We start from the raw sequence: 14,718 nt of genomic DNA, 5'->3' as shown, positions 1-14,718 counted from the left end.
ATTCAAATATCTAAATAATTTGTCATTAATTATATTATTTCTTACTTCTAGTATCTCCTTAGTGTATAGTTTTATTATACCACAATCTTTTAGCGTTTATCCATACCTGGCAAATGATGTTTTTAACTACTGTATAAATTAGATTATTTTACAGTATATGAATGCACTTGTTCTAATATAGTAACAACTCAGTCACAGGGAATTGAACATAACCAAATCCTAATAACAAATAGATTAAGAAAATGTCTGATTTAATTAATGCAATATAAATAATCACAGGTATGGTAAAAGCGTTTTCGATTTAACATTCAACAAAAGGAATCTTAGGTGTCAGCGAGTTTATAAAGGTCAGTTACTTATTTTCTTTGACGGAGGACTTTGCTGTTTCTGGCTTCTGGGCAACACAAGCAAGTGTTTGTTTTCTTGGTATTGAAGTGCAAGAGAGAATCAATAGAAGCTTATGATTATAGCTTATATAGCATGCAGTGTAAATGATGGCAAGATGTTGTAGCTTAGTGGCTAAGATCAGATTTCTGGTCAGACTTCTAACACAAGCGCTTATTGAAATATAATGCAGAGTTCGTTGTTCTTTTACTAACGTAGCCCATCACGGCCCCTGCAACAAATAAGCTTCTTAAATCTACTTCAGACACAAATAATGTCGTGTTTTAGAACACAATCACCCTTGATGGAAAAAGAAATCTGTTGATATTTTAAAAAAAGACAGCACCTTCTTTGTCTTCTAATACATGTGGAACACCTCAGGGAATCTCCAGTTCAAAGAAAGACCTAAACAGAGGGACAAACCTTCTTTACTTCCCCTTGCTTAATTGCAATACCAATCCTCACTGATCCATTAACCGTTTTCCACAACGAGTTGCAATCAACCTTTGATTGCACAGAATTTAAACATTCTACAAGAAACTCAGATAATATAGAAAAATAGACAATTCAATAAAACCTTTACAAGGACCACTAAGCAACATATCAACCAGAAAATACAAAATCAAACAGAAAAGGAGAAGCAATGTTTATATAGCAGCAGGAAAAACTGGTCATTAACCTTATCTCTTTTTTTTTTTTTGCATCTAGAAAATGAAGCCACTGTCTAAGGAGGTCACAAGACAAACTCAAAATGTGAAGACGGACAAGAATTAGGCCTTCGGCCTTTGATTCTTAAAAGAGAAAGTAGGAAAAGTTCAATCAACTCACATGAGAGAAAAAAATTTTGAAAAAAAGGAAAAAAAAAAAGATTTAAATAAAGTAGTAATTAGAGAGAGAGAGAAAAAAACCATGATTAAATTTTATGAAGTGTTTTTATTTACAACTTTAATATATTAAAATTTAAAATAGTTTGACTATTGTTTGTATGAAATCCTTAGGCTCACACACAAAAATCCTTCAGCTTAGGTTTTAAAAAAAGAAACACAGTAAAAAAGTACCAAGGCACTAAGGTTCTGAGAGCATAGTGGATTTTTACAGTGTACTACTGGCTTTTGAAAAAAAAATTAAATAATAATAATAAAAAAAACACCACAGAAATAAACAAACCCACATACGAGTCCATCATACAGACCTGTAAACATTAAATGTATACTAAAACGCACACAAACATACAGTCTTTGCTTAAAAAAAAGAAGAAAAAAAAACAGCCATTATTGTGGATACTGTGTAGACATAATAAAATGTGCCAGTTTTACTATTAAAATACAGTATATAATTTAAACGAATCCGTCTTTAGTCACACTTTTGGTTCAGTCCGATTCTGTCCCGATTGCCGTCGTTATTGCGACTGGTCTTTCCGTTCGGAATGCCGTTGTGATTTCTGTCCTCTGTGAGCTTTGGTTCTTTCTGCTCCAAGTATTCCTTGAAGAACTTCTGATATGTTGGGTGAGTCGTTAACAAGTCATACAATGCGCCTAACAGAGAGGGGAGGGGAGGGGGGGGATTGGTTATTAGACATTGTTCCCAATCGGTGCTGAATTCTCACATCTAAATTGGTCACAAGGTATAACATTTTATATGAATGACTGACAGCAGCCAGAGGATTATTATCACCTTGTTCTAACAGCTTACTTATAACAATAAAACATGCCATAATATCGAAATATAAGAAACTTACAAAAAAATTTTTTCTATTTTATTTTATTTTCATTTCATTTTTTTTTTACAAATTTGGACTCCAGTTTCAATGCTGCTTAATTGTTGATCTGTGCAGTTTCTTAAGGTGCCAGAAGAGATACAATCATTAAACAGAGAATCACTACAATCTTGGAGCATTCCTGATTGGCTTAAAGTCTCTACCATCATTCCCATCTGCCACAAAGGACATTTTTCTGACCTTAATGACTACAAGCTGGTGGGTTCTGGTTCTAAAATCATTACTCTGCTCACCAGTGCCCTCTACAGTTTGCCTATAAGTCAATCATTACACTTTCCAGCATAGTACAGGATTTGTTTGCTTGATATCTAACTCATTCTATGTGTATTTCTAGCTCATGTACTTCCACTTTTATACATTCATCACCAAAGTACATTGCAACAAGCTCTTACACCTTTACATCCACCAGAGCACCAGTCATCTCCAACAGGAACTCAGCTAGGTCATCACCTGTCTGTACAGCTACTGTTTACCTCAGCAATTATCTTAATTTTACAATTAAATCACTGCTCTTCCAAAGACGAGTCAATCAAGGTTTCCCAAAATCCTCCCCAAAAGATAAAAAAAAAGCCTACTTGCCCATCTTTCCCTGGAGTAAAACAGCACTACATTTGATAAAAGTTCTTGGAAAACAAAGTATAAATCATCAATACCCCTCTAGAGCATCCCCACTGGTTCCCTTTCTAGCTACTTCCTCCACCTTTTCCAATTCCAGACAGTCATTCACTTCAGAGCTAAACAAAGAGCCAAAAAAGATCTGCAGGGACAATTAAGGTAAGCAACCTTTTCACTATTCTACTGTTCCACAATGGTACAGGGTAATTACCATGTGCAGGTCATGTGAACAATGAAGCTTTTTTCCAGGAACCATGGTTCCTTCTGAACACATACACCATTCAGGAATAATGCATTATGAGCGGTGAAGTAAATAACACTGATTATCTCTTTATCATGGCACCCATTAGTGGGTGGGATACATTAGGCAGCAAGTAATTGTTTTGTCCTCAAAGTGGATTATCCGTGTCCATACCTCCCTGTCCTCTACATCTGCGTCTACCTGCATGTCTTCCCTCACCACATCCATAAACCTCCTCCTTGGTCTTCCTCTTTTCCTCCTTCCTGGTGGCTCCATCCTCAGCATTCTCCTACTGATATACCCCACGTCCCTCCTCTGCACATGTCCAAACCATCTCAATCTCACCTCCCACACATTGTCTCCAAAACGTCCTACATGCGCTGTCCCTCTAATAAACTCTTTTTTTTTTAATCCTGTCCATCGTCATCACTCCCAACGAAAACCTCAACATCTTCAGCTCTGCTACCTCCAGCTCCACCTCCTGTCTATTACTCAATGTCACTGTCTCTAAACCATACAACATCGCAGGTCTCACCACAGTCCTATAAATTTTCTCCTTCACTCTTGCAGATACCCTTCTATCACAAGACAATTCAGGACATGATGGAAAAAAAAAACCTTTCTAAATTAGGACACATCACACCATCCAATTACTGATTATTTAAGAAGTCATGTTGCAATCGATGCAGTCAAACGTGACATTTCATGGTTCAAAATTTCAATTCATTTGTAAAAAATTTGGTCAGCACTCCAGTCCAAGTTTGATGAACCCAAGGAACCGGTCATGATTCTTGTACTCACGTTCAGTTGGCGGTCCTCTATTGGTCAATTCCGAGTACATCTCTGCAATGCTGTATTGTGCAACTCCCACCAGTGCTGCTATAAGCCCAGAGAGATCTTCTGCACTTAACAATCCTTCACTATTACTGTTGTACATCTGCAAACATCAAATACACACACCACAAACTCTTTATATGCATGACAATGCACATGAATACAATATTATGACCAGACACTCTGGGACCAGCTAAAAAGAAATATCAAGCATTAGGTGAGCATTATGTTCAGTCAGGTAAGCTGAGTCACTTTTTGTTGTGTTGCAGCCTGGAAAAAATCTTTGAAATTATCAGATTTGGACATCGTCTACTAAACTGATATGAAAACAACAGACTGAAATATGTTTTACATGCATCTCAATGTAAAGCTTTTAGTCTGGTTACTACTAAAACAGAAAAAAAAAAAATCCGACATTTCAACTGAAAGTGCGATTATATTCGTTTACTGTAGTTGTAAAAAGTAGTAAAAAGAGCTTCACAATATGTAACCGTGTGATCACAAACACATCGACCTCTGTTTAATCGCCTGAGGTAAAAGTCTCTGTTCCCTGGTGTTACATCAGTGATGTGTATATATATATATGTGTGTGTGTGTGTGTGTGTGTGACCTATATAAGGTTAGACATGGAAAAAAATATCCAAGTTTACAATTTCAGATCCAGAAACCTGACACTTTGTTTGAACTACCAAAAATAATGGTGCGTGCACACGTTGCCAGGTATGCCGTGTTAGATTGAGCATTTAACCATTAATAGCTTTAAATAGCTACTCTTTGTTTGAGCTGTGGGGTTCAGAATGCATTCGACTGATAATAAACATTAAGGTCATCCTTTTTACAGTTGAAAAGACTGAGAGCTTTGAAGAAACATCAAAAAACAGTTAACAACCTTCACCAGTGCAGGGGGCCACCACACATCAGAGCTCACCAGTCAAGTACTGTGAAGGTAGTGCCATGGCTTAGGCTTGCATAGCTGCTTCGAGAACAAACTCACTGCTCTTAAATGATGATGTAATTTATGAGGGTAGCAGAATGACTTCAGAAGACTACAGAAACGTCGGTTGCCAATTCACAGAGAAATGCATCCAATATAACTTGGAGGAAGCACATCATGCAGCAGGGCAATGACCCAGAGTACACTTCTAACACAACAGATGACTATCAGGGGAATATGTGGAAGGTTTTAGACCGTCAAAGTCAATCACAAGGCCTTAAACCAAACTGAGCTTGCATTTGAACCCCACATACAAAAAGAAAGAGAAACCAAATATTAAATGTTTTTACTTGAAATCTAAAAACTGGGTGGTCTCCCACAAACGGTGCCATATCTAAGCTCAGTGTAAGGAAGGAAGTAAAAAGCTGAAATGTTGTACTATTGCCTAAGCAGCACGTAGCAAACACAAAATAAGTGACCTTGCGGTTTCAATAGTTTCACAGGAGACTGTATACAGAGTCCAATTATCTAGTCGTGATAAGAAGCCAACAAGTCAACCAACTGTAAAACTCTACAATAGACAATAACCCACTCTGAGATCATTCAGCCAAGCAAAAGACATCAAGTGAATGAAGTAAACAGCTGATCCATGGTGACGGTTTCTGAGGTATTATTCCGAATGATCGATGTCCAAACTCAATAGCAGCCACAGACTCAATTGTCTCTATAAATGTTCTATATCTTGTATATAATATAAACCACATACTCACCATGAACGCAGTGTGAAGGAGAGACTCCGGTGTTCTGAGTTCTGCAGCTGTACACAAGCTTAAACACAACTGCCTCAGGTCCAGTGTTTCACTCTAGATCACAAAGCATTTTTTTAAGAGCAAACACAAAAACACACACACACACACACACACACACCTAGCGGCGTTGTGAAGCTTGCAGATTTGCAATGCCACACACATTACCTTGGAGTAAAAGGAACAGATTTGTGCCGCTGTCTTTCTGTTGTCAAGTCCCAACAAGGAAGTCAATTGTTCCACAGTGATCGTGACCTGTCCTGAGTGACATCTGTCAATCATTGTGTTAATTAAAGTCTCCACTTGAGCTTTGTTTAAACTGGGAAAAAAAAAAAAAGAAGAAAGAAGAGAAAGAAATCCGACTATTATTCATATGTCACACATACACGGACAGAGGAATTAATTGCATGGAAACTGGTTAAAATGTGGCAACCAGTGAAGATATTTACATACAGACTATAAATCAATCATAGATATTGTACCATGATCCCAATTTCAGCTCTATTGTCCATTATAAACACATTCACACACTGCCTACTTTAAAAGGAACACATGTACTCGTTCATGCAATTATACAACAGCCAGTTAATCCTGAACATTGTGCTGATTCAGGCCAAGAATGTTAAATATCAAACTGGGAAAAAAAAAAACGATCTCCGTGACTTTGACCTGGACACAGGCTCGTCAAAACTGAATAGGTAAAGAGTGTAAAAAGACCAGACAATATTTCTCCTAGGTTTCGTCTTTACGATTGCGTAGCCCATTTGACACACTGTGCTTTCTGAGATGCTTTTCTGCTCAGGACAGTTTAAAAGAGTGGTTATTTGAGTTACCAGTCAGTCTGGCTGACTAATCACAAAAAATAATTCTATTTATATATTCATTTATTTTTTGCGTGAAAAACACACAGCCTACCCTTGACGTTTGAGCATTTTCAGTGTTTCCTTAGAAGGAGACTCAAGAGGAAGAGAAAGACCACCTAATTTTGTAACAGGAAAAAAACCCTCCAACACATAGTCTGTAGCAGGAACACCCAGAGCTCTGAAACACACACACACAATCAAAAATTGTTCAGGCAACTAGTCCTTTTTTTTAATATTTTTTTTTATATATACATAAAAAATTTTAAAAGACTCACTTCGCCATGAGTTTCTGAATATTATCTGCAAATAGCTCCGGGTTGTCCTTTTCCTCCTGAGAGGGCGTGTAGACAGGCAGGAACTACAACGCAAGAAAGGAAAATTTCCCCTTATTTCATTTCCTTCGGCCGAGTCGAGACAACGGTTTTATAGAGATTGAAAGAGGTGCTACACACAAAAGCTCCTCTGTACCTCCACTGTAACGTTGGTATAGAGCCGAGCCGCGGTGTACCACAGACAATCAAGCCTGCAATAAAAAGAATGATATTTTTATAGTTAATATACTTTCACAATAATGTATTTACTGACTTTGCTTCTGCACTCTCAGGTTATGTGACTATGATAGAAAAACCAGAGACCGGTGAGAATAATCCTTTTACTAGCTGCAATAATGCAAAAAAAACTAAAACAAAAAACACAAACTAGCTTTGCCTGCAGACTTTATACAAGATTAAATAGCATTCAAGTGTTTGTGGTCTATATCAGTTCCTTGGATCACTAAAAAAAGTCTGATGTGAACTTCCCATTTAGTATAAAGTTCTAGAGTGCAGTGTTTGCTGCAAATCTATTGCTGAAGCCACAGAAAAAGGGGTCAGTTTTTTTTCTCCAGTTATCAAGCATCATTTTTTATAGGTACACCTGTGCACAGTTTTTGAAGAAACCCTTGCAGGTAAGTTGTTCCAAACCTCTTGGAGAACTAACCACAGATGTGTGATGTAGGCTGCCTCAAAGCCTTCCATCTCACCGTGTAATCCCAGAAGTTCAATTCAATTCTTTTTTTTTTGTATAGCGCTTTTAACAATGAACATTGTCTCAAAGCAGATTTACACAGATAATGTGGTGATAAAAAGTGAGTATGTTCTTTATACGTGCAAGTTTGTCCCTGATGAGCGAGCCGGTGGTGACTGTGGCAAGGAGAAACTCCCTGAGATGGCATAAGGATGAAACCTTGAGAGAAACCAGACTCAAGAGGAAACCCATCCTCATCTGGGTTGCACCGAATGTCCATTTATAGTAGATTTACGATGTTGCGGGTTGCAGTGATGGTGATCAGAAGCTAAATGTTGTCCTGAGTCATTGTAGCAGACTGTTGACTAAAAATACAGCCAATTTAATTGGACTGTAGTTAATGAGTTGTTGCCCTTCTGCAGAATAAGTTTGGGGCCAATCAGACATCTCCAATGCATGGTGGAGAAGTATCTGCCTGTATTTCTCAGCACTGAGGACACCATGCAGACAATCCAATCTCCAAATCCAGAAATGCAGCCACAAACTTGCAAGTACCCTCCACCATGCTTCACTGTTGTCTGCAGACACTCATTATTGTTCCAATATCCAGCCTTTTGGCAAACAACTTGTTTTCTGTTGAGACACTTAGCCTTGTTTCCAAGTCGGAGTTATGGCTTTTTGGCTGTAATTTTTCCAAGACCACCACATCTGTTCAGACTTCTCCTGACAGTGCATGGGTGGTTCCAGGTCCCACTGGTTTCCACAAGTGCTTTGCTAGAGACTGCTGGACATCCTGTGATGTTGAAGGGAAGTAAGCATGATGTGTCGTTCCTTGCCTGACCTCTGCATCTATGGTTCTGAAAAATTTCCTGTTCTTCAAAATAGCTTGCAAGGCAGTCTGCTTCAAAAGCTAATCCTGGGAGAGACCTAGCTGATGCAGTATGATGGCGTTGTCTCTTGTTGCTGTGCTCAGGCTTGCCATGGTGTAGGACACGAAACGTTCTTCCATATTCATATGAATTTGAATTAGCACCTGCTCGGTATAAATGGTAGATCATACACCGGACTCTGATCCTTTAAAAAAAATCCCTGACTTTGTGTAAAACTTGCTAAGATGATCTTTACTAGGTAGAGATTTCTTTCTGACCTTGTGATCCAGTTCATCCCAGAGCAGTTCAGTATGATTTGAGGTGCAGTAACTGGGCAGAATATTCCATGAAAGATATCACTCCAGAACACTTTAGACTCTCTATAGAACACTTTCAGAGCCTTGATGTACACAGTCCAGACATAATTGCATGGCATGTGTCAAAAGTATGGAATGGTAGCCATGTTGGTTCAGGTTTCCTTGCACATTCATTACATACATATATAATCTTTTAGCATGTTTGTATATCAAGAAACTTGTGAAGTGAAACCTATATATACATTTATTTTATAAAAAAATTATAAGACTAAGTGTTTCCAAACTTTAGTCTGTCTGTCTGTCATATCTATGTTATATAATTAGAATTAAAATCCAAAGGGTGGTCACACCAAATACTGATTTGATTAAGAATTTCTCTTCTGTTCGCTCACTTTGCATTTTGTAAATTAATTAAAAAAAAAGTCACTATATTTTATATATATATATATATATATATAATATATATATATATAAAAAAAACACTTTCTTACTTAAAACTCGCTTAAAACTTTTGCACAGTTCTATATATATTTAAAGTTGCTTACCATGATGCTCCTTTCCAAGTCCAGCGCACAGTGTCCTGCGAGAGAGACAATTTAGAAATTCAAAGTCAATATGATCTTTCTGGTTTAAGAAAAAAAAAAAAAAAAAAAAAAAAATCCTTGAGGTGGCCGATTTGTTATTTATACATTTCTTTTGCCGTTTAATATTTTTGCACGTATTTTTGTTGCTTGCTTTTATTTATGTATGAATTTTGTGTGGTCGTTTTTGGTCATTACTTTTCCGGCTTGTAAATGCACACAAAAAGATGACCGGCATTCAGCATTCACCTCATTGGATTTGCGGTGTTGTAATGTTGTATGTCTTGCTTACTATTTTATTAGGGTAGTGAAGCAGCACTGGCTGAACTGGAACACCTGCCAAGAATGCACCTGTGAGAAAAACAAACAGAATCAAATAAGAATCCAGTGTTTTTATACTGATACTCAACATTTTCCACTTGCGTATCCTTTACTCAAATGATCACTTACCAGGCTTGAATTTGATGAGGACTTTACCATTTGTGGTGGTTCCTTCAGGAAACATTAGCATCTGCAGAAACACAGAGAGACACATATATGAACAGTTGGTCATATTCACATGCTTGCGCTTGGCAAATATTTTTAAAGCACCTGCTGCCAAGTCAAGGGCTCTCAAACGACCTTTGACTTCACACCATACCTGAGGCCAGTAACCATTGGAAGTTAGTCTTTCTTTGATCTGAGACACGCACTTCCTCCTCGACTCGGGATCCTTCCGGCTAACTAACACGGCCTGGTTAAACTCCAAAAGGGCTGAGAGAAAAAGTAAAAAGTAGTAAGAAAGGTAAAGCACCTTCTTCTCAATCCTCCATCAACATAGACTAAACTCTCGCAGCGTTTGGGGAGTCTCTCACCTCCAATAACTGGCAGGTTGGCATTTTCAGATCGCGACACCACCGTAGGGAGTCCTGCTAAGCTGAGTACCAGCATGTCTAGAAAGCCACTGTGGGGGGCCACGGCCAACACGGGGGCCTCTTTCTGTGTAGCCTGTCGACCTTTGACCTTTATCCAGAGGAAGCCCATGGAAAAAAACACGGACCGACTTAGGAAGATCATGATGGGATGCAAAATCCATAGTCTCCAGCCTTGGACTGGTTTCGCCCGCTTTTCCTGTGACAATCCTACTTGTTGGAGACGAGCGATGGGCCACATGAGCAGGAAGAAGAGGATGGCGAGTGTGATGCGAATGGGGAAGAGGACACATCCCATGATGATACTCTGCAAAGAGAATATTTTATACATGGAACTAAACTTTTCTGGGCAGCTGTGTTGTAATTATGCTAAGGCTTTAATTGCTTTTATTCTGAGTTTATGTTTTTTTTATTGTAATATGTGGTTGGGGAAAATCAGCTTATTTTTAATACTTTAATTTTAAGGGGACGTGTTATTTGGGACACAGCCCTTCCATAAGCTCTCGTTGGGCTGATCAGCTCCAAGTGAGAGATTCAAACTGCGTGATGATAGGAGACATATATTTAGACTACACGTGGCTTTTCAAACTGCTACACGGTTTCACACGTTTTGACACGCGATTTGTTACGAAAAGGAGCTCAATTTTTTTTTTCACCGAAAGCCTTCGAGTCCAGTATAAGCGTTCGGTTTACTCATAACTTACGCAAATACTTTTGCGTAACCATGGGATAAACAAACAAAAAAAACTCCTACAAAGCGCATTCATACAAAGTTTCTGTTCAGGACGTTATGGTGAATCGTGGTCTTAAAACTATTAAATAGAGAATTAAGTAACAGCGATACATTTAGAGTTTTCGGTTTGGAAGGACTGAGGAAAAACAAAACAAAAAAGGAAGATCCTGCGCAAACCAATTGCAATGGTGGCGCGCAAAAATATACAACGCGTGAACCTCGAATTAAAGCACGCAGATAGTTATTGAAGGCTATATCCGGGTACTTTTGGGGTACATTTAATAAATAAGGCGTACCTGAAGCCTTTGAGATGTGGTCAGTTTGACTTCGTGGACGAACGGGTGCTTGTAGGTCGGAGAGGGTGGTCCTGCTCTCTCCATGGCCACTCAATCCGGCAGAAATAACTCTCAAGGAAAAGCTGTTTAAATTGAGTGTTAATAGATGAAGTAGGTCCTGGGGTAAATCATAGGAAAGGAACCTTCTTTTGAAGGAAGTATCCAAAGTTTGGTGTAGCTGCAGCCCTTGTCCTGAATGGTCCTGGATTTCTACAAAACAAAAAAAATAAAAAAAAAGGAGGGGTGTGGGTGGGTGTGTGTGTGTGAGACAAAAATAGTAGCTGGTTCAGGAATGATGGTTCCCCTCCTCTGTGCACATGGTTGAAGAGGTGAAGGAAAGAAAGTGAAGGGTTTTCTGGTGTTTTAAAGCCTGAAGCCACCCCCACTGTGTTCACCATCCCACCCATCACATTACACACACACACACACACACACACACACATCTCTTCCAGTCAGACTCGTTTCTCTGAGTAACACAGAAACTGATGGTTTCACAACAAACCACATCACAACACAGACCAGTTTTTTCTTTCAGGAAGAAAACTTTTTCATCATCCTCCACATTCGAGGTGTTCACTTCTTCTACTTGTATATTACTGTACAACCCTGAGGTCTCTCACAGACACATTTCCTTACTGGCTCCAGTACAAGAAAACTTGTTGACTTTCTTACTTCCTGTCTTGATAACTGTTCTACATCTCACCACAACTAACACCTAGATTGCTCAACTTCCATCTAAGTCATGTTATAATGCCTCAACTAAGTACATGTGATTGTTTCTAATAAATATAAGTGTAAGTGTGACAGTGGGTGTAAGTGCATGCTCCATGTTCAGCCTGTGGCAGAAGGTTTTCTCAGGGTTTCCAGGTTTCTTTCCACAAATAACACGTGAAAAAGTTCATTCTCACCTCGTTTTACTTTCCTGCCACGAAGACAAAGGTGACAGGTACCATCCTTGGATACGTTTAATAATGGCATTTGTTATGATATTTATATAGGTTCAGCAGGATGTATTATAAGAATTGTCTGTGACGTCATTTCAATGCGCCATCACATGTAGTAAAACGACGAGCACGACTCTTTTATTTTGTTTTCCTGTACAAATTCTCTGCTTTATTACCCCAGTAAATAAGTGGATCAGTTTTTTTTTTTTAATACTTATTAAAGTATTAATACCTAACTTATACTTAATATAAATATTGCTAACTTTGTTGTCTCACTTCTATCTACACAACTGCGCGATGGGTTTAGATCCTTTACTGCTGTAATCCAAGCGTCCAAACACTTTAATTTCCGACAGCAAGTTAATCCGTGGTCGAAAAGACCATGAACAACATGGTCCTAGTTTTAATTTTGACACTTATGTCCAAGGACCAAAGATGGTCATGAAAGAATTGCAGTTGAAATGGTCCATAGTGTATTTGTCAGCATTGTTCTCTAAGTCGATGGCATTAATATTGAGGTCCAAAAAAAATAAAAGGACCTCAGTGCCTTATATTATAACAAATCAGGGGGTATAATGAACAGGAGTGTTCAAAAAATAAAACCTGCATTAAGCATCCCAACTATGGCAGTGACATTTGGATGACTTATGAAATCATGTTACAATGGAAGAAGAAGAATATTGCTCAGTCTCTGCAAGCTGCTGAGCCACAAAAAGAAAATTAGATTTATTTGAACATAAAAGCAGCCTCCACTGCCTTATAATATTTTGGCCATGCATTAGAGGTAGCTGAAAAATGTATTGCGGTCATGTAGTCTCTTTTTATGTGCACTGTATGTGTAGGCAAAACCAGCACATCTTTTCCCTTAATGCAAATGCTTAAGTCATACGTATAGATAAGATCGTAGGATGACACAATCCACCCTAAATTGCCATGTTGTAAAAAAAAAAAAAAACAAACAAACAAACAAAACACACACATTGCCAGGCAGTGCAATTACACTGTGGAACAAGTAGTGCAAGTCAGCACGTCTGTCAGGGGTGTGTTTCAGCTTTATTTGCAAATGACTTTAGTTAAACCTAGAAATGAGACATATGCAGGGAATGTAGTCATGTCACTTTTTAATACCTGTACAATAAACACCAGCCTTCACAACTATGCAAAGTACTTCTAAAATGTATTAAAAATGTTTCTACAAATAATTACAAATAAAACAAAAGCTCAGATGTCAGAGGATCCAATTAGTAATTCCAAGAGGAGCCAATAAAAATGCAGAGCATGGGAGTGGCTACGAGATGCATTTACAGCTTTCCCAATATTCAATAACTGCTTTATTCTGGTCACTGGAATGTAAATAACTTGTTTCTCCATGTTTGGACTTGTAGAACCTGCCACATCTTATTAGATTGGACAAAATGTGTAGAAATGAAAAAAGATTCCTTACACACCTCCATGTTAAATGCAACATATACACTGATACCATGACCATACTGTACAGTTTCTTCAACTTCCAATCTATGTGTCATGCCGTCACCCCTCTAGGCTCCTTCTCGATCACTGTAGAGTAAAACTCCTGAGGTACCAAGGACACTGTTCATTTCTTCTTTCCAGATGACACCCTACCTCTGGATGGAGTTCTTTACATTTAGAGACATTTGCATTTATGGTGTTTGGTAGATGCCATTATCCAGAGCAGCACACATAAGCAGTTGAGGATTAAGGGCCTTGCTCAAGGGCCCAACAGTGGCAGCTTGTTGGTGATTGGATCGGAAGGTCACAAGTTCAAGAGTTCAATACCTTACTCACTTCTTTTTCCTCTTTCGGCTTCTCCCATTAGGGTTCACCACAGCGGATCATCCGTCTACATACCCCCACTGTCCTCTACATCTGCCTCAACTCAACTACCTGCATGTCTTCTCTCACCACATCCATAAACCAACTCTTTTGTCTTCCTCTTTTCCTCCTTCCTGGTGGCTCCATCCTCAGCATTCTCCTACTGATATACCCCATGTCCCTCCTCTGCACATGTCCAATCCATCGCAATCTCGCCTCCCTCGCTTTGTCTTCAAAACGTCCTACATGCGCTGTCCCTCTAATAAACCTGTTTCTAATCCTGTCCATCCTCATCACGCCCAACGAAAACCTCAACATCTTCAGCTCTGCTACCTCCAGCTCCACCTCCTGTCTTTTACTCAATGCCACTGTCTCTAAAAAGTACATCGCAGGTCTCACCACAGTCCTATAAACTTTTTCTTTCACTCTCACAGATACTCTTCTATCACAAATCACTCCTGCTATCACTCTTCTCCACCCACTCCACCCTGCCTGCACTCTTTTCTTCACTAACACACTCTCCATTACTTTGCACTGTTGACCCCAGGTACCTGACGCACTGAGCTACCAAAAAAAACGATCATAGAATCGCATTTGAAGGTTACATTCTGTAGCAGCATTGCGTCATTTACAAATTCACGAGTCTAATGTTTATCTAACCTTCGCGAAAAGACTTTAGATATTTCGAACAAAGATGACACAAATAGTTCATATGATGATCCTTGAAACAGAGTGA

At 38.7% G+C, this 14,718-nt stretch overlaps 1 protein-coding gene across 2 annotated transcripts; it reads right to left on the bottom strand.

The window, feature by feature from the left end:
* Positions 1-1,297: 1,297 nt before the first annotated feature.
* On the bottom strand, positions 1,298-12,271 carry lpcat4 (lysophosphatidylcholine acyltransferase 4). Of its 2 annotated transcripts, none has more exons than XM_083532905.1 (14): positions 12,114-12,271; positions 11,167-11,415; positions 10,081-10,444; positions 9,867-9,979; positions 9,677-9,737; positions 9,519-9,577; positions 9,191-9,225; positions 6,923-6,977; positions 6,730-6,812; positions 6,507-6,632; positions 5,760-5,910; positions 5,556-5,648; positions 3,819-3,954; positions 1,298-1,919 (listed from the first exon to the last, which is right to left on the bottom strand). In XM_083532905.1, the coding sequence occupies exons 2-14, from the start codon at positions 11,248-11,250 to the stop codon at positions 1,738-1,740; spliced, it is 1,542 nt and encodes a 513-aa protein (XP_083389031.1). In that variant the 5' UTR covers positions 11,251-11,415; positions 12,114-12,271; the 3' UTR covers positions 1,298-1,737. The 2 variants fall into 2 exon arrangements, with proteins under 2 accessions (XP_083389031.1, XP_083389032.1); XM_083532906.1 differs by having other exon boundaries at positions 11,167-11,407; positions 12,114-12,250.
* Positions 12,272-14,718: the final 2,447 nt, after the last annotated feature.

Source organism: Silurus aristotelis (assembly GCF_946808225.1).
Source record: "Silurus aristotelis genome assembly, chromosome: 27".
Lineage (NCBI taxonomy): Eukaryota > Metazoa > Chordata > Actinopteri > Siluriformes > Siluridae > Silurus > Silurus aristotelis.
Note: the sequence above shows the minus strand (reverse complement) of the source record. Positions and strands in the feature narration are given on the sequence as shown.

Coding starts and splice junctions, on each gene's coding strand:
- lpcat4 (XM_083532905.1), bottom strand. CDS start 11,250: ATGGAGAGAGCAGGACCACCCTCTCCGACCTACAAGCACCCGTTCGTC. Junction 10,445..11,166: donor CCACATCTCAAAGGCTTCAG/GTACGCCTTATT, acceptor TTCTCTTTGCAG/AGTATCATCATGGGATGTGT. Junction 6,978..9,190: donor ACTTGGAAAGGAGCATCATG/GTAAGCAACTTT, acceptor TTTTTATTGCAG/GCTTGATTGTCTGTGGTACA.